Source organism: Crocodylus siamensis, chromosome 14 (genome assembly GCF_052110815.1).
Source record: "Crocodylus siamensis isolate JL-2025a chromosome 14, ASM5211081v1, whole genome shotgun sequence".
Taxonomy (NCBI): domain Eukaryota; kingdom Metazoa; phylum Chordata; order Crocodylia; family Crocodylidae; genus Crocodylus; species Crocodylus siamensis.
In genome coordinates, this window is record NC_143408.1 from 1,612,130 (window position 1) to 1,635,172 (window position 23,043).

Consider the following 23,043-nt stretch of genomic DNA (forward strand, 5'->3'; position numbering starts at 1 on the left):
CATCTACAAGGGCTCTAGGGAGGGAGCTTTAATGAAAGAACACCCTGCCCGAGGCCACCCCAGGCTAGCCCGCAGGCCCATCCAGCCCCAGCTCTGGTCTCTTGGGGACAGAGGATTTGTGCAGGGCTTGTCCACACTCGCATGCTCTTGCCCCATTTCCTTCGCAGGATTTAGAGGGCTGCAGCCCTGCTCTGGTGCTTGCCCCCCACTGCTCGGCCTTGTCCCGCAGGGGTTTGTCCATCCCCTTTGGGCCTCAGCCTGGTGAAGAGGCAGCTCTAGGCTGGGTAAAGAAAGAACTTCCCGGGGCTTCTTCCCCACCTGATTGCTAACAGCTTCCAGGTGCACCCTGGGTTTTTCCTGCCTGAGTGTTGCAGAGCTAATCCTCATTTCACCATCAGGTGCTGGCAGTCCTCAAGCCCCCCTTTATTATCTGTGCGGAGCAATGCCTGCCTGTTGATGCACACACCTCTCCATGCCCCAGCCCTCTCCATTGCCTCTCTCCACTTATTAGCACAGTCCTAAGGAGTTAACAGCCTGGGAACATCAGAGCCGGCACCTGGCTCTAGGCCCTGCCCTGCATCTCACCGGGGCAGGGAAGAGATGCTCAGTGCTTGTGCAGGCTTGTCTGGGCAGATGCATCCTGTGCTGCTCTGCCCTGGGCATGCAGAGCCTGGGGCAATCCTAACATGGGGGTGCAGTCCTGGCTGTCCTATTTAATAGCCCATTGACCCTGCAGAGATTTGCCCAGCCCCTTTGCAGCCTGGTGGTCCTCAAGGCTCCTCTCCAGAATTTCTCTGAGCATAGCTACGTGCCTTTCAGAGTCTCTCCTCATTTGTTTTTTTGATTACACAAAACCACTAGAGCAATAATACTTGTGTGGCAAGCAACCATGAGCAGAGTCTGATGTCCCAGGTTCTTACGTGAAATGTCTGGGTTTATCGTGCAAATCATGCATAGGTGTTTGCAGATGCAACCATGTGGATGTTGCACATCCCCTCGTGACACCCTTGAGGAGCTCACAGCAGCCCAGTTGAGGATCGCTGCTCTACAGCATTGTGTAGACTTCCAGGCCCAGAAAGACAGAGCTTGCTAATGGTTTCCTGGTGTGCCCAGGCTCTGGTGCCCTGAGGGTGGTTAAGAGCTAATCCCCATTTGCTTTCTCTGCACCAGGCAGGAGATTTGCAGGCCTCTCTCATTGCAGCTGCCTTGTTTCCAATGCTGCCATTCAAGTCTCTCTCTGCCCCGACCATCCTGGCTGCCCTTCTTTGGGCTTTCTCTACCCCTTAGAAGCAAGTTTCAGTGCGAAAGCATGGGAGCTGCTCCCCAGGACCAGCCCTCAGGCCCAGACAGCCCCTTCCCTGCATCTCAGAGTATATATATGCCAAGGGTCTGCCCCAGACTCTCTCCCCTGAATGCAGAGCCCTACTTTAATCTGCACCCGTAGATCGCCCTGCATAGATCTGAGCAGCCCTTTTCTGCGCTTGGTTATAAGGTCAGGCTATGAACCATAGCCGTGAGCAGCAGGCTTTGCCCCCAGCTGGGTAGGAAGGAGCTTCCCTGGGCTTGTTTCATGTCTATTTGCTAATGGCTTCCTGGCAGGCCCTGGCTCTGGTGTCCTGAGAGGTGATGAGGAGCTAATAACCCCTGCTTGCTTTCCCTGCATCATTTGGAAAGCTGCAGACCTCTCCCTTGGGTCGCTGCTTGCCTAGCCAGCCCTTCCCTGCAAACAAACCTGCAGCAGCCTCAGCCCAGGGCTTTTCTACCCTTCCCGGCCCCAGGGACCCAATCCGAGGAGAGAGGGAGTCAGCCCATCCCCCCCACCTGCCCCTCCAAGGCAGCTCACCTGGGGAGGCAGCCCTGGGAAACTTAACCCCTCGTCTGCCAGCTCAGAGAGCCTGGGCTCCCACGTCTGGGCCAGCCGGTCCCTGGGGTCAAGGGGTCTGGGTGAGGGGTCACACATCCCCCTTGCTATAGAGGCAGGGAAGGGAGACGCTTGGCTGCAGGGCCACAAAGGATCACAAGGTCCCAGGGCCAAGCCAAGCCCTGGGGTAGGCACCAAAGTCAGGGGGGCTTCAGTCACCCCCACACCCGTGACGCCGTTGTGTCTCCCTGGCCTCCCCAGAGCACGCGTACTGGTCGCACTGGTCGGCCTGGAGCGCCTGTTCCAGCACCGCCTGCGGGAGCCGCGGGATCCAGACCCGGCACCGCGCTTGCGCGAGCCCCCAGCCCCCAGCGCCGCCGACGGACAGCGAGTGCGCGGGCAAGGCCCTGGAGCGCAGGGTGTGCAGCGCCGGGCCCTGCACAGGTAACGGGCTGCCCGGGGCTGGGGGGTGACCCACGCTCTGTGCCTTGCCCTGGCATGGCCTGGGCATGGTGACGCCTGGCACAGGCTTGCTGGCCAGGGTCACCCACAGATGGTTACCAGGGCTCTGGCCTCTAGCAGGGCTGGGCTGGGCCCTCAGGCTCGGGGGTAGGTGCCCTGCATCTGCCTCGGAGCCCGCGGGTGCCCAAGGGGCGCATCCGGAGCCTGAGGGTGCCCGGTCCCTCTGCCCCAGGGGCCATGTGGGGCCCGTGGGGCACCTGGAGCCCCTGCTCCAAGACCTGTGGCAGCGGCGGGAAGCGAGTCCGGCGCCGGAGCTGCAAGAAATCCAGGACGTCGCGCTGCGCCGGCCGCCCCTCGGAGGTGCAGAAGTGTGCCCGGACCCCCTGCCCAGGTACCAGCCATGCCGCAGCCCACCCGAGGCCCAGGGCTGGAGGCTGGGCATTGCAGGGCTGCATGGCATGTCCAGAGGACCACGCTGGCTGTTGCACGCCCACAGCTCTGCAGCAGTGCCCAGGCCGTGAGCAGGGTGACGCCCCCACTGCCCCCACTCCCAGGGAGCCCGTCGAAAGGCCTCTGCCCTGCACTCGCGCTGCAGGCAGGGATGCAGTGGGGAGCCAGGGGCTCACCCCTCCGTGGTGACCCATAGCCAGGGCTGAGTCCACTGGGCCTGTCCCTGTCCCTGGAGCTCCTCGACGGGCTGCCTGGCCATGCCCAGTGCCATGCCACCATCCTGCTTTCCCCGCCCGCAGCCCAGCCCAGGTGTCCCCGGCTAAGCAGGCATCATCCCCTGTGCCCGTGGTGCCCAGGCTGCATACGGCGTTGAGCTTGCCCCTCTTCTGGGGTGTTATCAGTTAGCCAATGCCACGGGGCCAGGCCCCCGCTGCACCTGCTGGGGCGAGAAGAGCACCGAGGGCCCCTCATCCATGCCGGGGGGTGCCGTGGGCTGGTGGCCCAGCCTCACCGCCTTCCCCCCGCTGTGCCTGTGCAGCCTGCCAGCTGACCTGCGCCGTGGGCAAGGCGAACCAGGACTGCAGCGGCTGCACCTGCCCAGACCACGCGCTGCTGGGCACCGTGGTCTCCGCCGAGGGGTCGGCCCTTGCCAACGCCCGCGTCGCCCTGCAGGACCGGCCGCAGGCCACGCTGGCCCAGACTGACCAGCGCGGCCGCTTCCGCGTCCCGGGCGTGTGCGCCGCCCGCGCCGCCAACATCACCGTCCAGCTGGAGCGGTTCTCCGCGGGCGCAGCCCCCATCGTCGCCAGCGGCCCCCGGACGTCCACGGTGCAGGTCACGCTCCGCAGGCTGGGTGAGGGGCCCGCGTGGCACCGGGGGCAGGGAGGCGCGGCTCCCACCACGGGGCTAACAGCCTCCTAGACATGCTGGGTCTTGGCTGCAAGCTGGATTTGCTTGCCAGGCTAGGATTGCAGCGGGCACTCAGCTTGGACCCTCAGCCCAGCCCAGCGCGCGCCTCCCTCCTGGCTGCAGGTGCTGAAGCCACCTGGACCCCCCAAACTGCCCGGTGGCCTGCAGCGAATCCCGGGGGCGGGTCACGGCTAAGCCCGGGGGGAGCCTCGAAGTGGGGTAACACAGATGGGGAGGGCTGGGGCCGTGCTGACCTCCCCACACCCGCTGCCCCCTCTCTCCCGGCAGAGAAGCCCTACATGGTGACGCACCCCGACTCGAAGGTCCGGACCGCCGGGCAGCAAGTGACCTTCTGCTGCAAAGCCTCGGGCACCCCCGTGCCCAGGAAGTATTACTGGTGAGCGGCAGGGCAGGCCGAGCTCTGGGCCCCGCGCGCCCCAGGCTGGGGTGCAAGCAGGGCTGTGGGCCATGGGGAGGGAGCCCAGACCTGGCTGGGCTTGGAGGGGCAGCAGCAGGGCTGAGCATGCACTGGAGACCGGGAGCCCCCCACGCCCCCTGGCTCAGCCTCCGGGGGCCGGTCCCTGCAGGTACCACAACGGGACCCTGCTAGACAGGAAGGTTTACCGGTACAACAGCCGCCTGGTGCTGAAGGAGCTGCAGCCGCGGCACGCCGGCGCCTACCACTGCAAGGCCAGCTCCGATGCGGGCGCCGTCAAGTCTGCCATCGCCCGCCTGACTGTGCTGGGTGAGTCCTGGCAGCCGGGACCGTGCAAGCCCTGCCACGGGGGCCCAGCCCCGCCGGGCAGCGAGGGCTCTTGTGCCAGAGGGAGAAGGACCGGCCTGCCGTCTGCCCCCGCCGGGGAAGGGAGAGCGCCCAGGAGCATTCGGGGCAGCAGGAGCCCAGCTCCAGGGCAGGGGCAATGCCACACTTGTGCCTCGGCGGGGTGGCTGCAGAGCACAACCTGCCGGCAAGGCTGCCCCGGGGCTGGTGGAGGCTGCCCAGGGTGCTGGGTCCCTCCTGCCCCTGCAGCCCAGGTGCACGCATCCCGCAGGGTCCCGGACAGCCGTGCCGTGGGATGGGACTGGAGGGCGCAATAGCTCTTGGTCAGGTCCTTCTCCCTTTCCAGGAGTTTGCTTCTGGGCTTGCAAGGGGCTTCTGCCTGGCACTGGGGGGACACGGGGGGCACAACGAGGTTTCCACCACCAGGACCTGACCTCTCTCCTCCCCTCCCCTTGTTCCCAGGCGAGGGGCAGCCGAGCTGCCGGGCCCGGCCGGAGCAGAGCCTCATTCGGCTGCCCGGCGAGTGCTTCCCCGACGCCGACGCCGCCGGCTCGCCCTACTACGACGTGGGCCGCTGCCCCGCCACGCGCTGCGCCGGGAGCCCAGCTGCGGAGCAGCAGTGCCGGGACGACAAGGAGCGCTGCTGCGGGGTCCGGCGCATGGAGCTGCGCGAGGTCCGCTGCGCCGGCTACGTCCTGCCCATCAAGGTGGTGGCCGAGTGCGGCTGCGAGACGTGCGCCCAGCCCAAGGTGCTGGTGCAGGGCCGGGTGGTGGCGGCCGACGACGGGGAGCCCCTGCGCTTCGGCCAGGTCTTCCTGGGCCAGAAGAACATCGGCTTCACGGGCTACCAGGGCGCCTTCACCATCGAGGTGCCCCCGGGCACCCGCCGGCTGGTCGTCCGCTTCGTGGACCCGCTGCAGAAGTTCCTGGACACCGTCAAGGTGCTGCCTTTCGACAGCCAGGGCAGCGCCGTGTACCAGGACGTCCGGGTGATGCGGAAGAAACCCCCCGTGGATCTGGACGCTGCCCAGACCAATGCCCTCCCGCTGGGGGAGCTGCCAGGCGAGGGGCCGGTCGGGGAGCTGGTCATCCCGGCCGGCGCCTTCCGCCGGGCCAGTGGGGAGCCGTATAACGGCACTGTGAAAGCCAGCGTCACCTTCCTGGACCCCCGGGACGCGGGCACGGTGGCCACGGCCTCCAGCGACCTCAGCTTCGTCAACGCCGAGGGCGACGTGCTGCCGCTGCGCACCTACGGCATGTTCGCGGTGGACCTGCGCGCCGGGGCGGGCGGCGAGCGGCTGCAGGCGAGCGGCGTGGAGGTGCGGATGGACGCGGGGCAGGTCCGCATGCCCGAGCACCTCCCCAAGATGAAGCTGTGGTCGCTGAACCCCACGACGGGGCTGTGGGAGGAGGAGGGCGCTCTCCGCCCGGCCCCAGGCCCGGCCCGGCGGCGCAAGCGGGAGGAAAGGACCTTCCTCGTCGGCAACCTGGAGATCCGGGAGCGACGGCTCTTCAACCTGGACGTGTCCGAGAACCGGCGCTGCTTCGTCAAGGTGCGGGCTTACGGCAGCGAGAAGTTCAGCCCCCTGGAGCAGCTGCACGGGGTGGTCGTCACCCTGGTCAACCTGGAGCCGCGGCCCGGCTACCCCGCCAACCCCCGGGCCTGGGGCCGCTTCGACAGCGCGGTCACGGGGCGCAACGGGGCCTGCCTGCCCGCCTTCTGCGACGCCCGGCGGGCCGATGCCTACACGGCCTACGTCACCGCCACGCTGGGCGGCGAGGAGCTGGAAGCCGCGGCCTCCCGGCCCAGCCCGGAGCCCAGCACGGTGGGGGTGTCCCAGCCCTATCTGAGCAAGCTGGGCTACCGCCGGCTGGACCACGACGACCCGCGCGCCAAGAAGACGGCCTTCAGGGTCAACTTAGCCAAGCCCAGCCCCAACAACGTGGACGAGGGCAACGGGCCGCTCTACCCCTACCGCAGCTTGCGGGAGTGCGAGGAGGCGCCCGTCAGCGCCAGCCACTTCCGCTTCTCCCGGGCGGAGGTGGACAAGTACGAGTACAACGTGGTGCCCTTCGAGGAGGGCGACCTGACCTCCTGGACCCGGGACCACCTGGCCTGGTGGCCCAACCCCCAGGAGTTTCGGGCTTGCTACATCAAGGTCAAGGTGGAAGGGCCGCAGGAGTACATGGTGCGGTCGCGGAGCGCGGGCGGCAGCCACCCGCGGACGCGGGGCCAGCTCTACGGCTTGCGGGATGCCCGCAGCGTCAAGGACCCCGAGCTGGAGCGCAGCTCGGCCGCCTGCGTGGAGTTCAAGTGCAGCGGCATGCTCTTCGACCACAGCGGCGTGGACCGCACCTTGGTCTCCATCGTGCCCCAGGGCAGCTGCTACCGCACGGCCACCAACGGCCTCCTGCAGGAGTACCTGGCCCGGCACCCCCCCGCGGCACCCCTCAACGACACCGGGGCTTTCCACATGCTGGCGCCCGTCGACCCGCTGGGCCACAACTACGGCATCTACACGGTCACCGACCAGAACCCGCGCCTGGCCAAGGAGATCGCCATCGGCCGCTGCTTCCACGGCACCTCCGATGGCTTCTCCCGGGAGATGAAGTCCGACGTGGGCACGGCCGTGACCTTCCTGTGCCGGGAGCAGCCGCCTGGCCGGCAGAGCCTCTTCCAGCGCCTGCTGGAGGCCCCCACGCAGGCCCTGACCGCGATCCGCCAGGAGATGGGGAGGAGGGGGCAGCCGCAGGCAGCCCGGCGCGGAGGATGAGCCGGGTCCGGGCTCAGCTGTGAGCAGGTGCGCGCCCTGCCCCGACGCACACCTCCCCCTTGCTCCAGGCTGACCGTCCCCTAACCCTCCGTTTCTCCTCCTGCGCCGTCCTTCGCCAGGTCACAGCTTGCTTTTCCCCGCCCTCCCTCATCAGGGTCCAGCTGGGGTAGGGGGGCCCGCACTGTGGACCGGCCTGGAGGCTTTTTGGGGGGAAGCCCCGTCAGCAGGGGACCATCCCTGTAACCGTCCACCTAAGGCGGGAGCCGAGGTGGCCCCGGGGTGCTGGGAATGGAGCCCAGGGAGCAAGGCTCAGCGTCGTCCCCTCCAGCCCCACGGTGACACCTTTGCCTGGTGCTCTTGGCAGGATGGGGCCGGCCCTGGGCGTAGGGGCAGGACCGGGATGCCCAGCAGCCCCCTGCCGCGGCGTGCTTCTGCGTCTGCTTCCCCGCGCACCCCGCTTCCCTGCAGCCCTGCCCCGCAAAGCTCAGGAGGGAGCCGTCCCGCGCTAAGGGGCCGCGATGCGTGCAGACGCTCGCTCCGAGGGCTCGAGAGTACCTGGGACCTTTCAGCAGGAACAGTTAAGGCTGGAAAGAAGAAGGCCCCAAGCCCTGATGAGACCAAGAGGAACAGACCTGCCCGTCGTACTGCCCTTGCCTGGAGGACAAGAAGCCACATCGGCGTGCCGCATGTCCTCGCTGTGACAGTGACGGGAGGGTGGTTAGGGCCGGATGGGAGGGGATCCCAGCGGCTCCCCCCGGCAGCCCCCCATGCCCCGTGGGCGCCCCGGGACACCCCCGCGGACGCAGGGCAGGCAGGGAAGACGCCTGGGTCGCCAGCTGCCCTGTCCCACAAGCTGGGGAAACCTCAGGATTTCCTCCCTGGGCACGACACCCCGAAGCAGAGCGGTCGTGGGGCCGGCACGGTCCTGCTGGCTACTCTGGCAAAAAAAGGCGGATGTTTTTCTTGCTGGGGTCACTTGATCCCTGCTGACTTCCTGCCTATGGCGGGGGGCTGGGCTCGATGATCTCCCGAGGTCCCTTCCAGCCCCCAAAGTCTATGAAATTTATGAAATCCCATCCTGCGACTCAGGCCAGAGCGGGCACAGAGGTGGCAGATGCAGGCGTCTGGCCCCGAGGGGGGCACCGGGGGCTGTTCGACTTCCAAAGACCGGTATTGGGATTTGTACCTGATTTTTCATATGATTTTTCTTCATCTTCCACCCAGACACCAATGCACGATGGTCTGTTTTCAAAATCCAACTGGTGGGGATTTACCCAAAGACCCTCCTCTGCCTACGTCCATATATCCCCTCAGCGACAAGCAACACCCCCCGTACACTGGCGGGGACACACCTCCCGCAAAGCCTTGGGGTTTGGGTTTGCTTGGCCCTTTTCCCATGGAAGAGAGGAAGGAGCTGGGGGGGGAGGTGGCATCCACTGCCTGGCAAGGCAAGGGGCACAACCCCTGCACAAGCACCGCTGGCCCCTGCCCTGCTGAAGCCTCTGCTCCCATGCTCAAGACAGACGGACGGCGTGGTCCCAGCCCCGAAACAGCCAGGCTGAGACGTCAGACAGATCCTTCCACGGACACAGGGACAGCCACCCCTGCTCCTGCCTCCCAGCTGGAAACGCTGCACCCACTGCCGGACTCAGCCCCCAAATCGGGGGGCCCTGCCAGCCCCGGGGCGTGCCCAGAACGGCTCCCAGCCTGCGGAGCCAGCCAAGGGCATCCCACGGGGCAGCGGCGGGAGCCTCGAGCCCCAGGGCCCGGTGCAGGACGGTCTCTTGCACCAGAGCGGGTCGCCGGCTCCCACGCAGCTGTACGTTATTTATTATAAAATACATGGTTGTTCTCTCTGGTCTGGAGGAGCTGTTTCCCTGCACGGTCCCGGTACCAGGCAGCTGAGCATGTCGTGGGCTCCACTCGCCCAGGGAGCGGGCCCTGCACGCAGCCAGGCATCTGCCCACAAAGGCATCTGTCCCCCCAGACCACGGGCCCCTTTTCACTCCGTGCCTCTGCTCCTCCACCTCCATCCACCCAGTCCAGGGCTAGTTGGTGTGTGCGCCCTGTCTGATATCTCACCACCCAGCCATCAGCCCTGCTCTCCATCCTCCAGGCCAGCTCCCCACTTCTGCAGACACCCCCAGCCCAGAGGGATCATCCAGCACCCCAGAGCCCTGTGCCTCTTCCTGAAGCAGGGGCAGTGCAGCGACTCGCTGGCATCTCTGTGCTGCGTGCTGGGTGGCGAGGGGACGGACCCGGGGAGACAGCTGAGCCCGGCACCAGGGGACAGCCAGCCCCCATGTCTGCGGGGTGCATTTAACCTCACCGGGCCATTTCCTTTGCTGCTGTGACTTGTGGAGCAGCAGTGACGCCGGCGTGCGGCTGGGACGTGCCCCCGGTGGAGCCGAGTCCAGCTGGGATCTGGTTTCCCTGGGCAGAGGCAGCCGGGAGCGCAGCCAGCTCAGGGCACGAGCCCCCGAGACCCAGCCTGGCTCCTACGAGCTGCGGTCGCTGGAAGGTGGCAGGCCTGGCTGCAAGGCGGGAGGGCGCCAGCACTGCGGGGGGCCGGCTCCAGTGGGGCTCGGGCTCTCCTGTGTCCCCAGACGCGGCCGTCCTCACACCCAGCCGGCCACCTCCTTTGAGCAATGGCTCAGCTGAGGTTAGGACCAGGCTCCTCAGCCCCCAGCAGCTCAGGCCCCACTGCCAGCTCTCCCCTCCTCTCCGCCCCACGGGCCAGCCCAGCCCCCGCGCTCTCCGCCCCACTGCCCTGCCGCACCGGGCCGGCACTTCGGGGCGAGCTCCTGCCTTGTTGTGCACGTGGTATTGCAATAAAAGCAGCATGTCACATTGTGGCGCCAGCTCTGTGCCTCTTCGCGGCCTTCGGGGGTGTGCAGGGGCCTTGCGAGCCCTACCCAGTGGGGATTGACCCCATGCGGCGGGCGGGCACGCCGAGGCACGGAGCAGGGAGGCGGTTGGCACCCAGCCCTGCGCTCCGGCCACTGGGCCCGGCAGCCTGATGCTGTAATGCGGGCAGTGCAAGGGGAACCCCCCTTCTCCAGCCCTGCGGCTGTGCCGGGCTGAGGGAGACGGCAGGGAGGCTGCCCCGCAGCTGCCCGACAGCCTTGGGGCACGCCAGAGCCCGCTCCTCCGTGGTGGGCCCAGGTATCCAGGGTCCCCGTCATACCCCGTGCCTCTTCCTGAAGCAGGGGCAGACCCCGGGGCACCTGCCCCCACATCTCCCAGTCAGTCCGCCGCAGCCCCGCGGTGCCAGCAGCTGCCTGGTCATCCTGCCCGGCCCGAGGGGCTCCTGGTGTCGGCTGCTCCAGGCCACTGGGAATGGCAGGAAACCGCCAAATCTGGTGGTGCAAGGGAGCCGGGCAGAGCAGGAAGCGAGGCTGCGGGGGGAGGCAGGATCCGGCCCAGACCCCCGTGCAGCTCAGGAGCGGAGACAGGGAGCCCTTCCTGGGTGGAAGGAGCCTCCTCTGCGTTGTGCCGGCCCATCCCGCCTTCGAGGCAGCTCCGGCATGCGGGCTTGGCCTGGCGCCTTGCCCCTCCTGGCTGGTGGGGGGTCACCGGGGTCAGGCCCTGGGCTCGGCCGGCGCCGGGTGGGAAGTCGGGCAGGGACGGCCGGGGCAGGGCAAGCCCCCTGGGTGGGACCTGGGCACGGGGGTCTGCAACTGATGCCTGCAGGCGGGCTTACCTGGAACAGTGCCCTGAGCACCCCCAAGGCACAGGCCCCGCCCCAGTGGGCTTGCTGATCTGGAGGGGAAAGTGAGGCACAGGGGCCAGGGCCTTTCCATGAGCAACCGGGCTCCTCTCTTCCTGCCCAGCAGGCATCTGCCTCCCGCGGGTCCCTTACAGGGCACTGGGTCGCCTGGCTCACGGCTGAGGTGCGCCCTGGCCCCGGCAGCTCCCTGCGAGGGGCCGAGGATGCTGCGGCTGGTTTGCACTGGGGCCGAGCTGGCCCGGGGCTTGGCCTCCCACCCGCGTGCTGACGCTCTGCTGTCATGCCGCGAGCCAGCGTCAGGTACTAAAATAACTCGCCCCTTTCGCCTCCCCCCAGAGGCCACAGGCATCCCGGAGAGCCGAGCCCTCGCGGTGCAGGCCAGAGCCGCTTGCACGTCCGACCTTGCAAACCGCCAGCCGAGCCGGCTTCGGCGTGCATTGCTGCCAGAAACCCCGTGGCCAGCTCAGAGCTGGCTGGGGCAGCTTGGCCCCTGGATGCCTGGGACGGAGGCTGCCTCGCCGCCCCGCACTGGGGGCCGGGTGGAGGTCAAGGCACCAGCCGAGGTGAGGGAGGAGAAGATGCTGCAGGGGATGCGGTGCTGCCGCCACCCTTTCCCCTGCGTTGTCCTTTTGCCTCCCAGTCTTGCACCCCAGGAGGTGCTGAGCCGGCCTGGACTAGGCCCTCTGGCGGGCACCCGGCGCAGCAAGACCCGGCGTGGCGTGGCTTGCTGCTGGACCTGCCTTTGGTGCCCGGTCTACAGACCCCGTCCCGGGCCCCCTTGGAGAGCATCGCCTCCCGGAGCCGCGCGGCCCCCATCCCAGAAGCAGCCTGGCAAGGCTGGACGCCGGAGCCGGCACGGCGCGCTCTGCACCAGGACGGGCTCCACGAGGCCGCGGTTCGGGGCTGGCTCGAGCCGCCACGGCCGTGTTTACCTGGTGCTGGGGCAGGCGGGTTGATGAGGAAGCCAGGCTGGGCGGCGTGGAAGCGCCAGCCCAGCTGCGTCTCGTTACCCTCCGGCGCGGCCAAAACAGGGCAATAAAACGGGGAAGGGAAGAAGGGAGAGCAAGGAGCAGCTCCCGCCCGCCCGCCGGCAGCGAGGCCTGGCCAGGGCCCAAGGCAAATGAAGAGCTTCACGGCCGCCCGTCTCCGTCTCGCAGCCTCCTCCTCCACTGCCCCCAAACCTCCCCGCCTGGTCGCCGCGTGGCTCCCCCAGCCCAGCCCCACGGCCGCCCACGAGCCCCTGCTTGCCCCGCAGGGCTGGGGCCTTTGCATGGGGAGGGGGATGGAGCTGAGACGCCCATCCCAAAAGACCTGGATGAACAGCCCAGGCCTGGACACCGTGCACGGCTGCTGAGCCCTAGCCCCTCTGGGCTGGTGTCTGCACGTCCCGGCTGTGGGAGCTCTGGGGTCGGGCTGCAGCATCTCCCCGGAGTCGGCACCCCGGGGCTGCCCCTTGGCCTGCTCCGGTACGAGTGCGACCCCCAAGATCGGCTCCCAGCGAAGCCGTCTCCCCGCCATTGCCGTCCCTACCTAGGACAGGCCCGGAGCCGCTGAGGATGCCCCAGGCGGGCGCTGGTGACGGGGAGCAGCCCTGAGCGAGCTCCAGCCCCCGTGCTGCGGGCTCCCAGCAGGGGCCAATCCCACCCCTGCCGCCTGCCCCACGATCCAGCAAACCCTGGCCCAGCTGGGCAGCTCCCTCCTGCCCCCTCGCCGCTGGCGTTGCAGCCCCCCCATCCAGGAGGGAGCGGGTCAGAAGCTCTGCTGCCGCCTTCCTGCAGGACCTTGGCCTGGTCACTTCGTGTCTGAGCACTCCCCTTGGTGGGGGACACAGCCCGGTCCTGCCTCCCTGGTCGGGGGGACGCGACCCCGGGGCTGGTGGGGATCCAGGCGAGGAGAGAGGCAGGCAGCGTCTGGCTGCTCCTAGCCAGCGGCTCCGACCTGCTGCAATGAGCAGGAAGTGGTGCGCTGCACACGAGGGTTTGATTTCATCCCGGAAAACGGGCTGGCAGCGCCGGCAGCTCAACCCCCCCTGGGCGCCGCCGCGCAGCCACGGGCGGCAGCAAGCGTGCAGATTGCCGGGGCCCCGGGCCTGCGCTGGTCCTGGGGAGCAGGGTGAGGGCAAATGAGGGATCGCCGCTCCTGGGGCCCTTCATACACGTCCTGCGCCAAGTCCTGCCCCGGGGCTTTGGCATGGGTTGTGCTGTCCCGTGTGGGCTGCGCTGCAGAGTGGCACCGAGCACATGGACACCAAGGCGATGGCCTCTCCTGCCGCCGCGCTACCCGGGGCCAGCTGGAGGACTCTGCCCTGCACTGCCTGGGGACAGGGCTGCCTCCCACGGCCACGCTGGAGGCGCCGGCTTCATTTCCTCCCAGCCCCGGGACCAAGGCCAAGCCTTTCCCCTGCAATGGAGCCGCGCTGAGCCAGCAGCTTTTGGTTGCAAAGCGCGTGGGTCTGCAGCCCTCCCGAGGGCTCAGCACCCCGGGGCTTCAGGGCCCAGTCCTGGCCACCCATGCTCTGGCTTCCCTGTGCCCAGGGGGCAGCTCCACGTCTCACACAAGTCACCACGGCCCAGCAGCATCTTCAGGACAGGCACTGGGAGATGCACGCACACGGGTGTCCCTCCTGCACTATCCCGTGACAACCGTGTCCCCCCCATGTTAGACGGCCCCCTAACTGGCCTGCTTGGACAGGCGGGCACCGCTATCCGGAGCAGAAAGGGCGCTTCTTTTGGGGGCGGATGCCAGCAGTCTCAGCAAGACTTAGGCCACCCGGTTCTCGCCCAGAGGCCAGCGGCAGAGGCAGGGAGTAGATGTGACATGGGTGTCTTCCCTCCCAGGACCACCCGCCTGCCTTAGCCACATCCGCACGCAGACCTGTGCCCACGCTGGCACACATCCCCCAGCCCCGCAGGCCCAGAGCTGCCCCCCCGCCTCGGTGCAAACAGTCTGGCCTGTCCCCGCACCAGTGCCCTGAAAGGATGCAGAACAGCGTCCCTGTCCTAGGCCTCCATCCTCCCGGGTGATATCGTCTGCCATAAAACCCCCGTTATGTCACGCCCCACGAGCCAGCTGCGAGTCCCAGTAACGGCCTCTTTGTGCAGCCCCGAGCACCGTCGCAGGCAAACAGGGGAGGGTCCAATCCGCAGGCATGTCAACATCTCATCCCGTGCTGCTAAATATCTGGCCCTGGGCCTCCACCTCGACCGCAGCTCGGATGTTAAATAAGGATCTTCTTAATGGAAACACCATGCTGTTTACCCCAGAAGCTCGCCGGCTCCGTGTGGGCGCCAAGCCAGGCAGAGCGAGCCTCCACCCCTCTTCCTCTGCAGACCTTCTCTTAGCAGCGCCGCGTCCAGGGGGACGGAGGCTCGTATTCATGCGAGCTGGCTTAGGCAACAAGTCCCGCGTTTGCTTTTCATTGGTTTTCAAGGACCCACCGCTGTAAATCACGCCCGGGATTCAGGCACTAAATAACAATAACGACGTTTGGAGAGCGCACGATGATGACAAGCCATCAGCTCTGCCCAAAGGGCGGCTCTTTTTTTTCGGTTTTTAAACTTTCCAGATGTTGCAAAGCTCACTCAAAACCCGAAACTCCCTAAATACAGCTTGCTTTTTTAAAATTATTATTATTATTCTTTTGCAGCCGTGATGGGCTGTGTTGCGTGCGACAGGAGAATAAAAATAACAGTCATAAAAGTGCTCGCAGAGTTATTTTAGGAAGTCTTAAAAAGGTTTTATGGCTGCTGGCGCTCCTGCCAGGTGATAACATAGCGTCTCGTTGAACGGAGGCCACACGCACGGCGCTGGCTGCAGGCATGAACCCCGCTGGAGCCGTCTTAGGCAGCCTATTATTATTACCTATTATTATTGGTGCTCGAGCAGAGTGTGGTCTAGCCCTGACGAGCAGCGAGAGCGAGAGCCAGGGCGCCCAGGCTGGCCCGTGTTGCCGGCACAAGGTGCCCGAGGGAGGCAACAATTGGGTTCGTTGCCCGGTGTGCGTCGCGCCAAATAAACACACTGGGGGAGAAGCAGACAGAGTTTATTTGAGCTCAAGTAAAAGGCGCAGGGAGACTGTATGGTCTCAAATCCTGCGCGCCTAGCCCTGCAACAGCGAGATCTTTATACCCCGGTCAGTTTCACGGGCAGTGATTTGCCCCCAGCTGGCCCCCCTCTGTCTCCCCTTTCCCTCCGCCTCTCTCTCTCCGAGCGGTGCCCTTGCATTCCACAGATAACAGTTTTAGCTCGCCTGCTTTCCAGAAGGACAGGAGATTGCAGGCGCCAAAGAAAGGGTTGCAAAGGTTGGGCAAGGTGGGGGGGGGGCTTTGGCTCATCTGAGCCTGGAGCAGAAGGACTTCCTCGACACTCGTGGTCTTCCATCCCTCTGAGTTACCCAGGGTTATGCCCAGTGACACCAACACCCGCATGAGCAGGGTGCTGTTTCACGTGGCCCGGCTGTGAAGGAGGCCTGAGGCAGCCCCGGGAGTGGGAGTGCCGGCTTCTGCGAGGTGCAGCCAGGGCACAGCTTGCCCAGTGCTGCGGGCAACCCCGGCACTGCTTGACCCCCGACCCGCCGCGCTTTTCCTTCTGGCCTGCAATCCTCACTCCAGAGCAGGGAGGGCGCCTTTGCCCTGCTTTTCCCCCAGGACCCTCCCCGAAAGGGCCAGGCCTGTCCCTGCTCTTAAAGCTAGCAGCAAAAGTCCTCCTGGCTCCCAGGGCGCAGAATCAGGACTGAGCCCCGCTTCCTGCCTGACCCTGGCGGAGACCAGCTGGGACCTGGGAACTCAAGGATCCCGAGCCCTTGACACAGGCCCTGTGGCCTGCATCCCTACAAGCCTCCTCCGTCCTCCCGGCCTCTCTGGCTGCTGCACCTTGCCCAGGAAGCGTCCTGCAGCAGTGAGTTCCCAGGAGGAGCGACTCGTGGACGAGCTGTGCAGGACAGGTGGGTGCTGGGGGCACCGCTGCCAACCCCCCAGGAGTGCGCTGGGGCTGGGCGTGACTCTGCCTCAATTTTGGCTCCTCCCCTGCCTCAGCTTGCCCGAGCCGCGCCTGGCCCCCGCAGCCCCTAGCACCGGCTGGGCCACATCACCTTGGGGGTCAGGCTGGGGCAAGTCCCAATAACCAGCTGCACCCCCCTGCCCCGGGGCAAGCAGGCCCCACACTCCCTTCATCCCTGCCCAATTCTCCCCGGCGTTGAGAAACTGGAGCCGTCGGCCCATCCAGAGGCTTGGAAGGGCTCGGCGGGGCTGGCGCCCCGCCCGCCTCCCCGGTGGCCTGGCGGGGGAGGAAAGGGGGCAACACCCAGGGCCTGCAGCATGTCTTGGAAAGGGCGAGGACTTGGGTTTCCCCACGAGCCCCGGGCCTGCCAGCCCAGGCAGGAGTGTCTGCCTTGTATGGCCAACGAAAGCTGGGCTGATGACCCGAGCGCCGGCCCCGTGGGGAGCCAGAGCCGGCCCCCGAGGGCTCGGGCGCGTTCCCCGTGGGGCCACCGACCTTCCCCCGCCCTCGCCCCCGCCTCTGCCCCTGGGAAACGCTCGCCAGCTGGGAAACGCTGTTCCCGGGCGTGTGGCACCCGCTGCCTTTGCTTTACGATGGGCGGGCAATGGGTGTCTGCCACTGCCTCACCACGTGGCCTCGACCAACTCACTTCATCCCTGTCTGTGCAAGGGGGCTGGGGAGCGAGGTGGCTCCGTCTCCTTTGCTCCCTGCTGGGGCCGCCACTGATGCCCGCCCCCCCGCCACAACTCTCAGAGGCTTTGGGAAAGCCCAGAGTGACGTGGGCATGTTGGCCCTGTCGGCGCCTCTGGAGGTTTTACCTTCAGCTGGACAGAAGCTGGTGCTGGCATCCTGCGGGGGCAACCCAAGGGACGGGGCCAGGGCGGGAGGGCAGCTGGGAGGCTGCCAAGGCCTTGGAGCCAGGCCCGGCTGCTCGGTGCCAGCCCGCGCCTCTGTGGTCAGGCGGGGGGGGGGGGGGGGGGGGCTGCTCCCTGCTCCAGGGCACGGCCGGCCCGGGGGGAAGCTGCACGTGCCGGCCGAGGCCAAGGCAGCCCCGGGCTGGAGCCGGCGGACGCTGCGGTGCTCCGCGCTGCACCCGCGCCCGGCTCGTCCGCGGGCCGGCGGCGCCCCCCGGCGGCCCTGCAGGGCCCGGCCCCGGCCCCGGCCCCGACCCCGACCCCGACCCCGACCCCGGCGGCTCCGACCGTCTCGCCCGGGATGCTCCAGCCTCCCCGGGGCCGGCGCCGGCTGCTCCGGGCGCCACTGCACCCCTGCGCGGGCGCCCAGCGCCGCGGACACGGCCGCGCCCCCCCCCCCGCCCCCTTCCCGCCCCCTTCCCGCCGCCGCGTCCGGGGGAGAAACGAAACCGAGCAGAGGCCTCGTCGGGGCTGCGGCCGGGCGGGGGGTTTCCGCGCCCCCCCCCGCGCCAGAGCTCGGCGGCCCCCGGGCTCGGGGACCCGCACCCCCTGGCAGGGTGGCCCCGGCTCGGCCCCCTGCCCACACCAGGTGCCCCGGGCCGCCCCGCCCGGCAGCCCCGGCGCATCTGGGCCCGGCCTTCCCCCGCTCTTTCGGCGCATGATTTCCTGGAAAGGGGGGGGGGGCGGCGACGGGGCGGGATGCTCCCCGCACCAGCCACCAAGGGCAGGGAGCTTTCAGCCGGGCACATGGCGAGGATCTGCTTGTGGAGCAGCCTCTGCGGGAACGCGGTGCTGTTCGCGGCCTTCGTCGCCTGCCTGGCCGTGCACCTCGCCTGGGGTCCGGCGCAGTGCCGGGGGCCGCGGCGGAACGAGACGTCGGGCCTGGAGGGGCCGCGGGAGGGCGCGGAGCTGCGGGCCGCGCTGGCCGAGGCCAACCGGACCCTGCGGGAGACGCTCAGCGGCTGGGAGTCCTGCCAGACCCTGACGGCAAGTGCGGGGGGCGCGGGGGCACGGCGCCCGCGGGCCGCGCTGCTGGGCGGGCACTGACCCCTCGCTCGTCCGCAGGCCGGGCTGCGGAGCAACCTCACGGCCCTGCACGCCGAGCTCTCCCGCAAGGACCAGCAGCTCCGGGACATGCAGCAGCAAAAGTGAGCCCCCCTCCCCCCCCCGCCCCCGCCTCCGCCTGCCTCCCCCGAGCTCTCCGCTCACTGCCCGCTCGCTCGCCAGGGACCAGCTCGAGGCCCGGCTGAAGGAGCAGCGCCGACACGAGACGACGGGCTCCGGCGGGGCCCGGCCCGCGCCCCGCGGGGCGCTCTGCCTCCTGGCTCCGCTGCTCGCCGCACCGCGCCTCTGAGAGCAGCGCCGGGCCGGGTGCGGGGCAGCGCGGGCAGACGCCGAGGCTGGCATCTGCCCCCGCCGGCTCGTGGGGCGGGGGCCTCCGCGGCCTGCCGCGAAACCAGGGCCCCTGCCTGTGCCCGCGGGGGGGGGGGGGCCGACTCCCCAGCAGGATGTGGCCGAGGCGGGGTGCGGGCCCGGCGCCGGCCGCTCGCGCCCCTGGCACCCGCCCCCGTGCTCAGGGCGGCAGGTCCGGGGCGCTGCCCCCCCCGTGACCCCCGCACTTGTGTTGCAGGGCTGGCGCGGCGCGCGGAGCACCCTCTGCCAGCGCCCCCCCCCCCCGCCGCGCCCAGGGGCACTGCTGCCGCCGCTCGCTTGCTGCCCCGCCCGCGCCCCGGCCCCGCGCCGGGGAAGGGCTTGCCCTCTGCGGCTCGGCGCTCCGGGTGACTGAAAGGTGCCAGGAGGCTGGCGCCGCCCCCGAGAGGCCCCCAGGGAGCAGCCCGCGGGGGCCGGGGCTGTAGGCCGGAGCAGGCAGGGCCCGGGGCACGCGAGGCGGCGGCGGCCCCTGCCCCTGCCCCGGGCCCGGGCCCGCAGCCTCGGGGCTGCCGGGAGCCCGAGCACCAAGGCCGGCCCCGGGCCGCGCCCGGCGGGGACGTGCGGGGCACGGCGGCGGGGGGAGCTCGGTGCTGCGGTTTGGCCGCGCCGGGCGGTAGGCTTGGAAGAGCTGGAAGGGGAGCCCGGCAGCAGGAGCCGGGTTGGCCTCGGGAGGGCGAGCAGCGCCCAGGGGCAGGCAGCCCCTCCGCCGCGCGGGGCCGCAGGCGCGGACGCTTGATGCAATAAACGCTCCCGAAACGCGCAGCTCCGGGCTCTTCTTCCTGCGCCCCCCGCCTGCGCCTCCCTTCCTCTCCCTGCAGGGACGAGCGGCACACGCAGGTCACGCCCCCCCCCCCCGGCCGGGCCGGCCCGCGGCTCCCCGGCCCCCTGCCCCTGCCCCTACCCGCTCTCGGCCTCCTGGCCGGGGGGGGGGGGCAGCGCGCAGGTCCGTGGTCTGGGGCCTCTGCGTCCTCCCCCGGGACCAGGCTTCCCAGCCCCGGCTCGGCGAGGGCCTGGCCACAGCCCCTGGACTCCCCCCACGGGCGCCCCTGCCCTTCGGGGGCAGGATGGGGCTGGGGGCAGCGGTGCCCGGGCGCTGGGCATTATTCAGGCCCCCAGGCTCAGCTCTGTCCTCAGCAACTCCAGCTCCAGCCAGTGCAGCTCGGCCTCATCCAGCCGCCTGGCTCGAGCCAGGGGGTCGCTCCTGCCCTCCCCCCCGTATAACCTGGTGCCTGCCATCAGCCCTGCGCTGGGCCCAGCCCCTTGCAAGCGCGCCGAGCCGGGGCCTCGGGGACGGCGCACCGAGCCCAGCCTGCTGGCCCCGCACCCTGCCCCCCCGGGAATGCAGCTCTGGGTCCTGAGCAGGCGACACTCCGCCGGGGCCCCGAGCGGGGAGGGGGAGGGGGAGGGGGATGCAGACGCTCAGCCCCGCGGAAGAAAGGGGCTTTGCTCCTCACTGCTGGGCCCCGCCGTGCTCGGCGCTGCGCCTTCCCCTCGCCAAGCAGCCCCGGCCGCCCCCGTCCCTGTGCGGACACGCGTGTGCGCTGGCAGGAGCCCGGCAGGAGCGGCCGGGTGGGGACGGAGTCGCGCGGGAGGGGGCGCCAGGCAGGGGTGCGAGAGCCCGGCTCCCACGGAGAAGAGCTGTGACGCCCGCCCGCCCCCCCGCCCTCGTGCCCCGGAGCCGCAGTGCTGCGCTGCGCCGCGCCGCGCCCCAGGGTGCTGTGCCTGGGTGCAGGGAACAGCCCTGGGGGCAAGGCACTCGCCTGCGGTGCCCCTCCTCCGTGGGGTGGCCCCCCTTCCCTGGGGGATGCTCCTGCCCCGCGCAGCCAAGGGCACAGGCCGCCGCTGCGAAGCGGGAGGGGGAAGCAGAGCGGAGCTGCCCCCGCCCCCGCCCCCGCAGGGGGGAGCGCAGCTTCCGCAGCGGGGATTCCCCCTGGGCCATCCGCGTCTGGAGACCGGGGACAGGCCGCCCCCGCCGTGCCCCCCCGGGGCGGCGCGCCCTGCTCTGCCCTCGTGGCCCCCCCGGGCGGGCGGTGCTCGGAGCAGGGCGAGCAGCAGCCCGCCGGCAGCCGTGCCAGTCCTGCCCCTTCGCAGTGTGCACGGTGGCAAGGGCTGTGGGGAGCGGGGGGGCCCTGCCCTGCAGCACCCAGCCCCGAGCTGGAAACCTCTCCCCCCGCGTGCTGGGGGCAGCCGCCCCGGCTCTGACCCCTTCGTGCCCGGGGGGAGGCGCAAGCAACCCGCTCCATCCAGGCCCTGCGGGAAACCACAGCCGGGCGCGGCCACTGCCGTGCGTGGGCTTCGCTGCCCAGGCCGCGCCCGGCCCGAGCCGCCTCGCACAGCCGGGGCCGCCGCCGCGGAGCATGGAGCCCTCGGCCGCCCGCGCCGCGCTGCGGGTGCTGGCCCTCTGCGCGGCCCTGCTCGTGCTCGTGGCGGCGGCCACGCTCTCCGTGGCCGTGATGCTGCGGCACTCGGAGGCCGTGCGCGGGCTGCAGGCGTGCCGGGAGCGGGCGGCCAACGAGACGGCGACGCTGCGGGCCGGCGCGGCCGAGCGGGAGCGGGCCGGGGCCGAGCTGCGGGCGCGGCTGGAGGCGGCCGCCCGCGCCGGGACGCTGCTGCGGCGGGAGCTGGGCGAAGCCAGGGCCGAGGGCGAGGCGCTCAACGCCACGCTGCTGTCCTGCCGGGAGCACGCGGTACGTGTCGCCGGGGGCGGGGGCCCGGGGCTCCCGGGGCGCCTCTGCAGGCCCCTCGTGCTTCCCGGCGGGCCGGGCCGGGCCGGGGGTGCCGCGGGCGCCCGGGCACAGCAGGCGCGAGCGCAGCAGCTATTCTTAGCGCAGACAGGGCCGGGCCGCTTCGGACACGTATAATTAGGCGTCTCCGGGCGGGCGGCGCGCCCCGGTGCCGAGCCGCCTTCGCCTCCCGGTTATTCTTAGCGCCAGACTGGAGCTGGGGAAGGGCCCGACCCGGGGCAGGCTCCGCGCGGCCTCCCGCTTCCTGCCGAACAACGGGCCCCAGGGCAGCACCGGCGGGCCCCAGCCCGGGCCGGCCCGGACACGTCCTCTGTGCTCGGCGCTGGGCCCGGCCGGCCGGCGGGTGCGCTTGCGGCCCCGTGAGCCCTGCCTGGCCCCGGCCCCTCTGCAGGCGCTGCTGACGGGCACCGTGACCGCCCTGAGGACGCGAGAGCAGGCCCTGCGGGCAGAAGGCGCCCAGACGCACGCCAGGACCGTGGCCGCGGAAGGTGGGGCTGGCGGGGAGCGCTGCGCGGGGCAGGGGGCCGCGCACCGCACTCTGCTGGGGGCGCAGAGCAGCGGGGCCGGTGCGGTTTGCAGCTCTCCATGCAGCCGCCTGCTCGGGGGGCCGCGGCCCCGGGGCCCCGCGCACTGAGCCTGCTCTCCCTTCGCCCCCGCAGCCGAGCTGGCCCAGGGCAAGGAGACGCTGGCGGCGCTGCGGCGGCAGCTGGAGGCGGCGCGGGGGCAGCAGCGAGCGCTGCGGGGGCTGCGGGAGCAGTGCGAGGCCCGGCAGAGCCAGCTCCACGACAGCCTGTAAGGGACGGGGCTGCATGGCCCGCGGGGACCCCTCCCAGCCCCCGCCTGGCAGGGAAGCATTGCCCCCCCGGCTCCCGGCCAGTCACATTAACCACCCTGCCCTCGGCCGATCCTGCTGTAGACAACATTACCCACCCGGTTCTCGGCCAGTCACCATTTGGAAGAGTATTAGGCACCCGGCTGCCAGCCAATCGCCACCGTCTATTGACCCCACCCCATCGTGCCCCCGCCCGTCTCCCACCCACGCACCTCCTCGCTGCGCGTTGCCCGGTGGCTCCTGCCCCGAGCCGGGCGCGGGCTGACGGGGCCTCCCGTTGCAGGCGGGACTCCCAGGCCGAGATCGACGCCCTCCGCCGGCGGCTGAGCTCCCGCGTGCCCGGGCGCAGGTGCCCCCCTTTGCGGTACTGTGTGCGGGCGCCGGCGAGCGCCGCTTGCTTGAAGTCGCAGAAAGCCGCGGGGGGGGCGGGGGGGCCGGCGTGTCCCGACGCCCGCGTGCCCCGCAGCGCTCGGCGTGCCGGGCTGACACCCGCCCCTTGCACGCGCGCAGGTGCACGCAGGCACGCCCGGCCGGCACGGAGATGCTTTGCTTTCCCGCTCGCTCCTTCCTGCCGCTCCCCGCGGCTGCGACACCACTAAGAGCTCGGCTCGGCTCGGCTCGGCTGCAAGGGTCCCGGGGGGGGGGCACTCACGGGGCCGGATCCCCCGCTGGCACAGCCCTCGCGCCCCAGCCCCTTCCCGCCGCGCTCGGCCGCGGCTTCTCCCTGCGGTGCCGGCAGCTCCTGGGGCCCGAGCCCGTGCAGCCCCGGCACAGCCCTCCCGTCCCCTCCTTTGCAGGAGGGGCTGACACGCGCGGCCGAAAGCACGCGGGGCCGGGCCGGGCCGGGGGCCTCACCTTGCGACGCCGCCAGCGGCTGTGCCACACGCGCCCCCGCCCGCGCCCCCCGGAGGGACCCGAGCGGCCGCATCCCCCAGGCCGATCTGCCCCGAAGATGCCGGGAAACCTGCGTGGCATCTCCCCCCGGGCTGCCCCCCCCCGGCCTGGCCCAACGGTGCAGCGCGGCCGGCCCGGGGGCCCACGCAGCCTTGCCAGCCCCCTTCCCCGGGCCGCGGGGCGAAGGCGACGGCCGGGGGGGCGTCTCTCCAGCCGAGCCGGCCGCGGGCCCGCGCGGAAGTCACGGGAGCGGCCCCTGCCCG

The 23,043-nt window shown here is 70.0% G+C and overlaps 3 protein-coding genes across 8 annotated transcripts in view; all 3 read left to right on the forward strand.

Moving 5' to 3' along the window:
- The window catches only part of CILP2 (cartilage intermediate layer protein 2), a 34,252-nt gene extending 24,145 nt beyond the window's left edge, over positions 1-10,107 (forward strand). For 2 of the 3 annotated variants that reach the window (XM_090027776.1, XM_090027777.1), the window contains exons 4-9: positions 2,123-2,305; positions 2,556-2,714; positions 3,312-3,626; positions 3,971-4,079; positions 4,270-4,427; positions 4,926-10,107. In XM_090027776.1, the coding sequence (XP_089883902.1) occupies positions 2,123-2,305; positions 2,556-2,714; positions 3,312-3,626; positions 3,971-4,079; positions 4,270-4,427; positions 4,926-7,237 (3,236 nt within the window). In that variant the 3' untranslated portion in view covers positions 7,238-10,107. The remainder of the gene's footprint in view (positions 1-2,122; positions 2,306-2,555; positions 2,715-3,311; positions 3,627-3,970; positions 4,080-4,269; positions 4,428-4,925) is intronic. The other variant, XM_090027778.1, reaches the window with a different exon arrangement.
- Positions 10,108-13,089: 2,982 nt separating this feature from the next.
- On the forward strand, positions 13,090-19,066 carry LOC149853093 (uncharacterized). The gene is made up of 5 exons (XM_090027903.1): positions 13,090-13,413; positions 13,805-13,875; positions 17,104-17,866; positions 17,945-18,027; positions 18,510-19,066. Exons 1-5 carry the CDS (start codon positions 13,090-13,092, stop codon positions 18,733-18,735), a joined length of 1,467 nt encoding a protein of 488 aa, XP_089884029.1. The 3' UTR covers positions 18,736-19,066.
- Positions 19,067-19,213: 147 nt separating this feature from the next.
- Positions 19,214-22,814, forward strand: CCDC194 (coiled-coil domain containing 194). Of its 4 annotated transcripts, XM_090027735.1 has the most exons (5): positions 19,214-20,997; positions 21,446-21,542; positions 21,714-21,846; positions 22,170-22,250; positions 22,684-22,801. In XM_090027735.1, exons 1-5 carry the CDS (start codon positions 19,720-19,722, stop codon positions 22,691-22,693), a joined length of 1,599 nt encoding a protein of 532 aa, XP_089883861.1. In that variant the 5' UTR covers positions 19,214-19,719; the 3' UTR covers positions 22,694-22,801. The 4 variants fall into 4 exon arrangements, with proteins under 4 accessions (XP_089883861.1, XP_089883862.1, XP_089883860.1 ...); XM_090027736.1 differs by lacking the exon at positions 22,170-22,250 and having other exon boundaries at positions 22,684-22,814; XM_090027734.1 differs by lacking the exon at positions 22,684-22,801 and having other exon boundaries at positions 22,170-22,623.
- Positions 22,815-23,043: the final 229 nt, after the last annotated feature.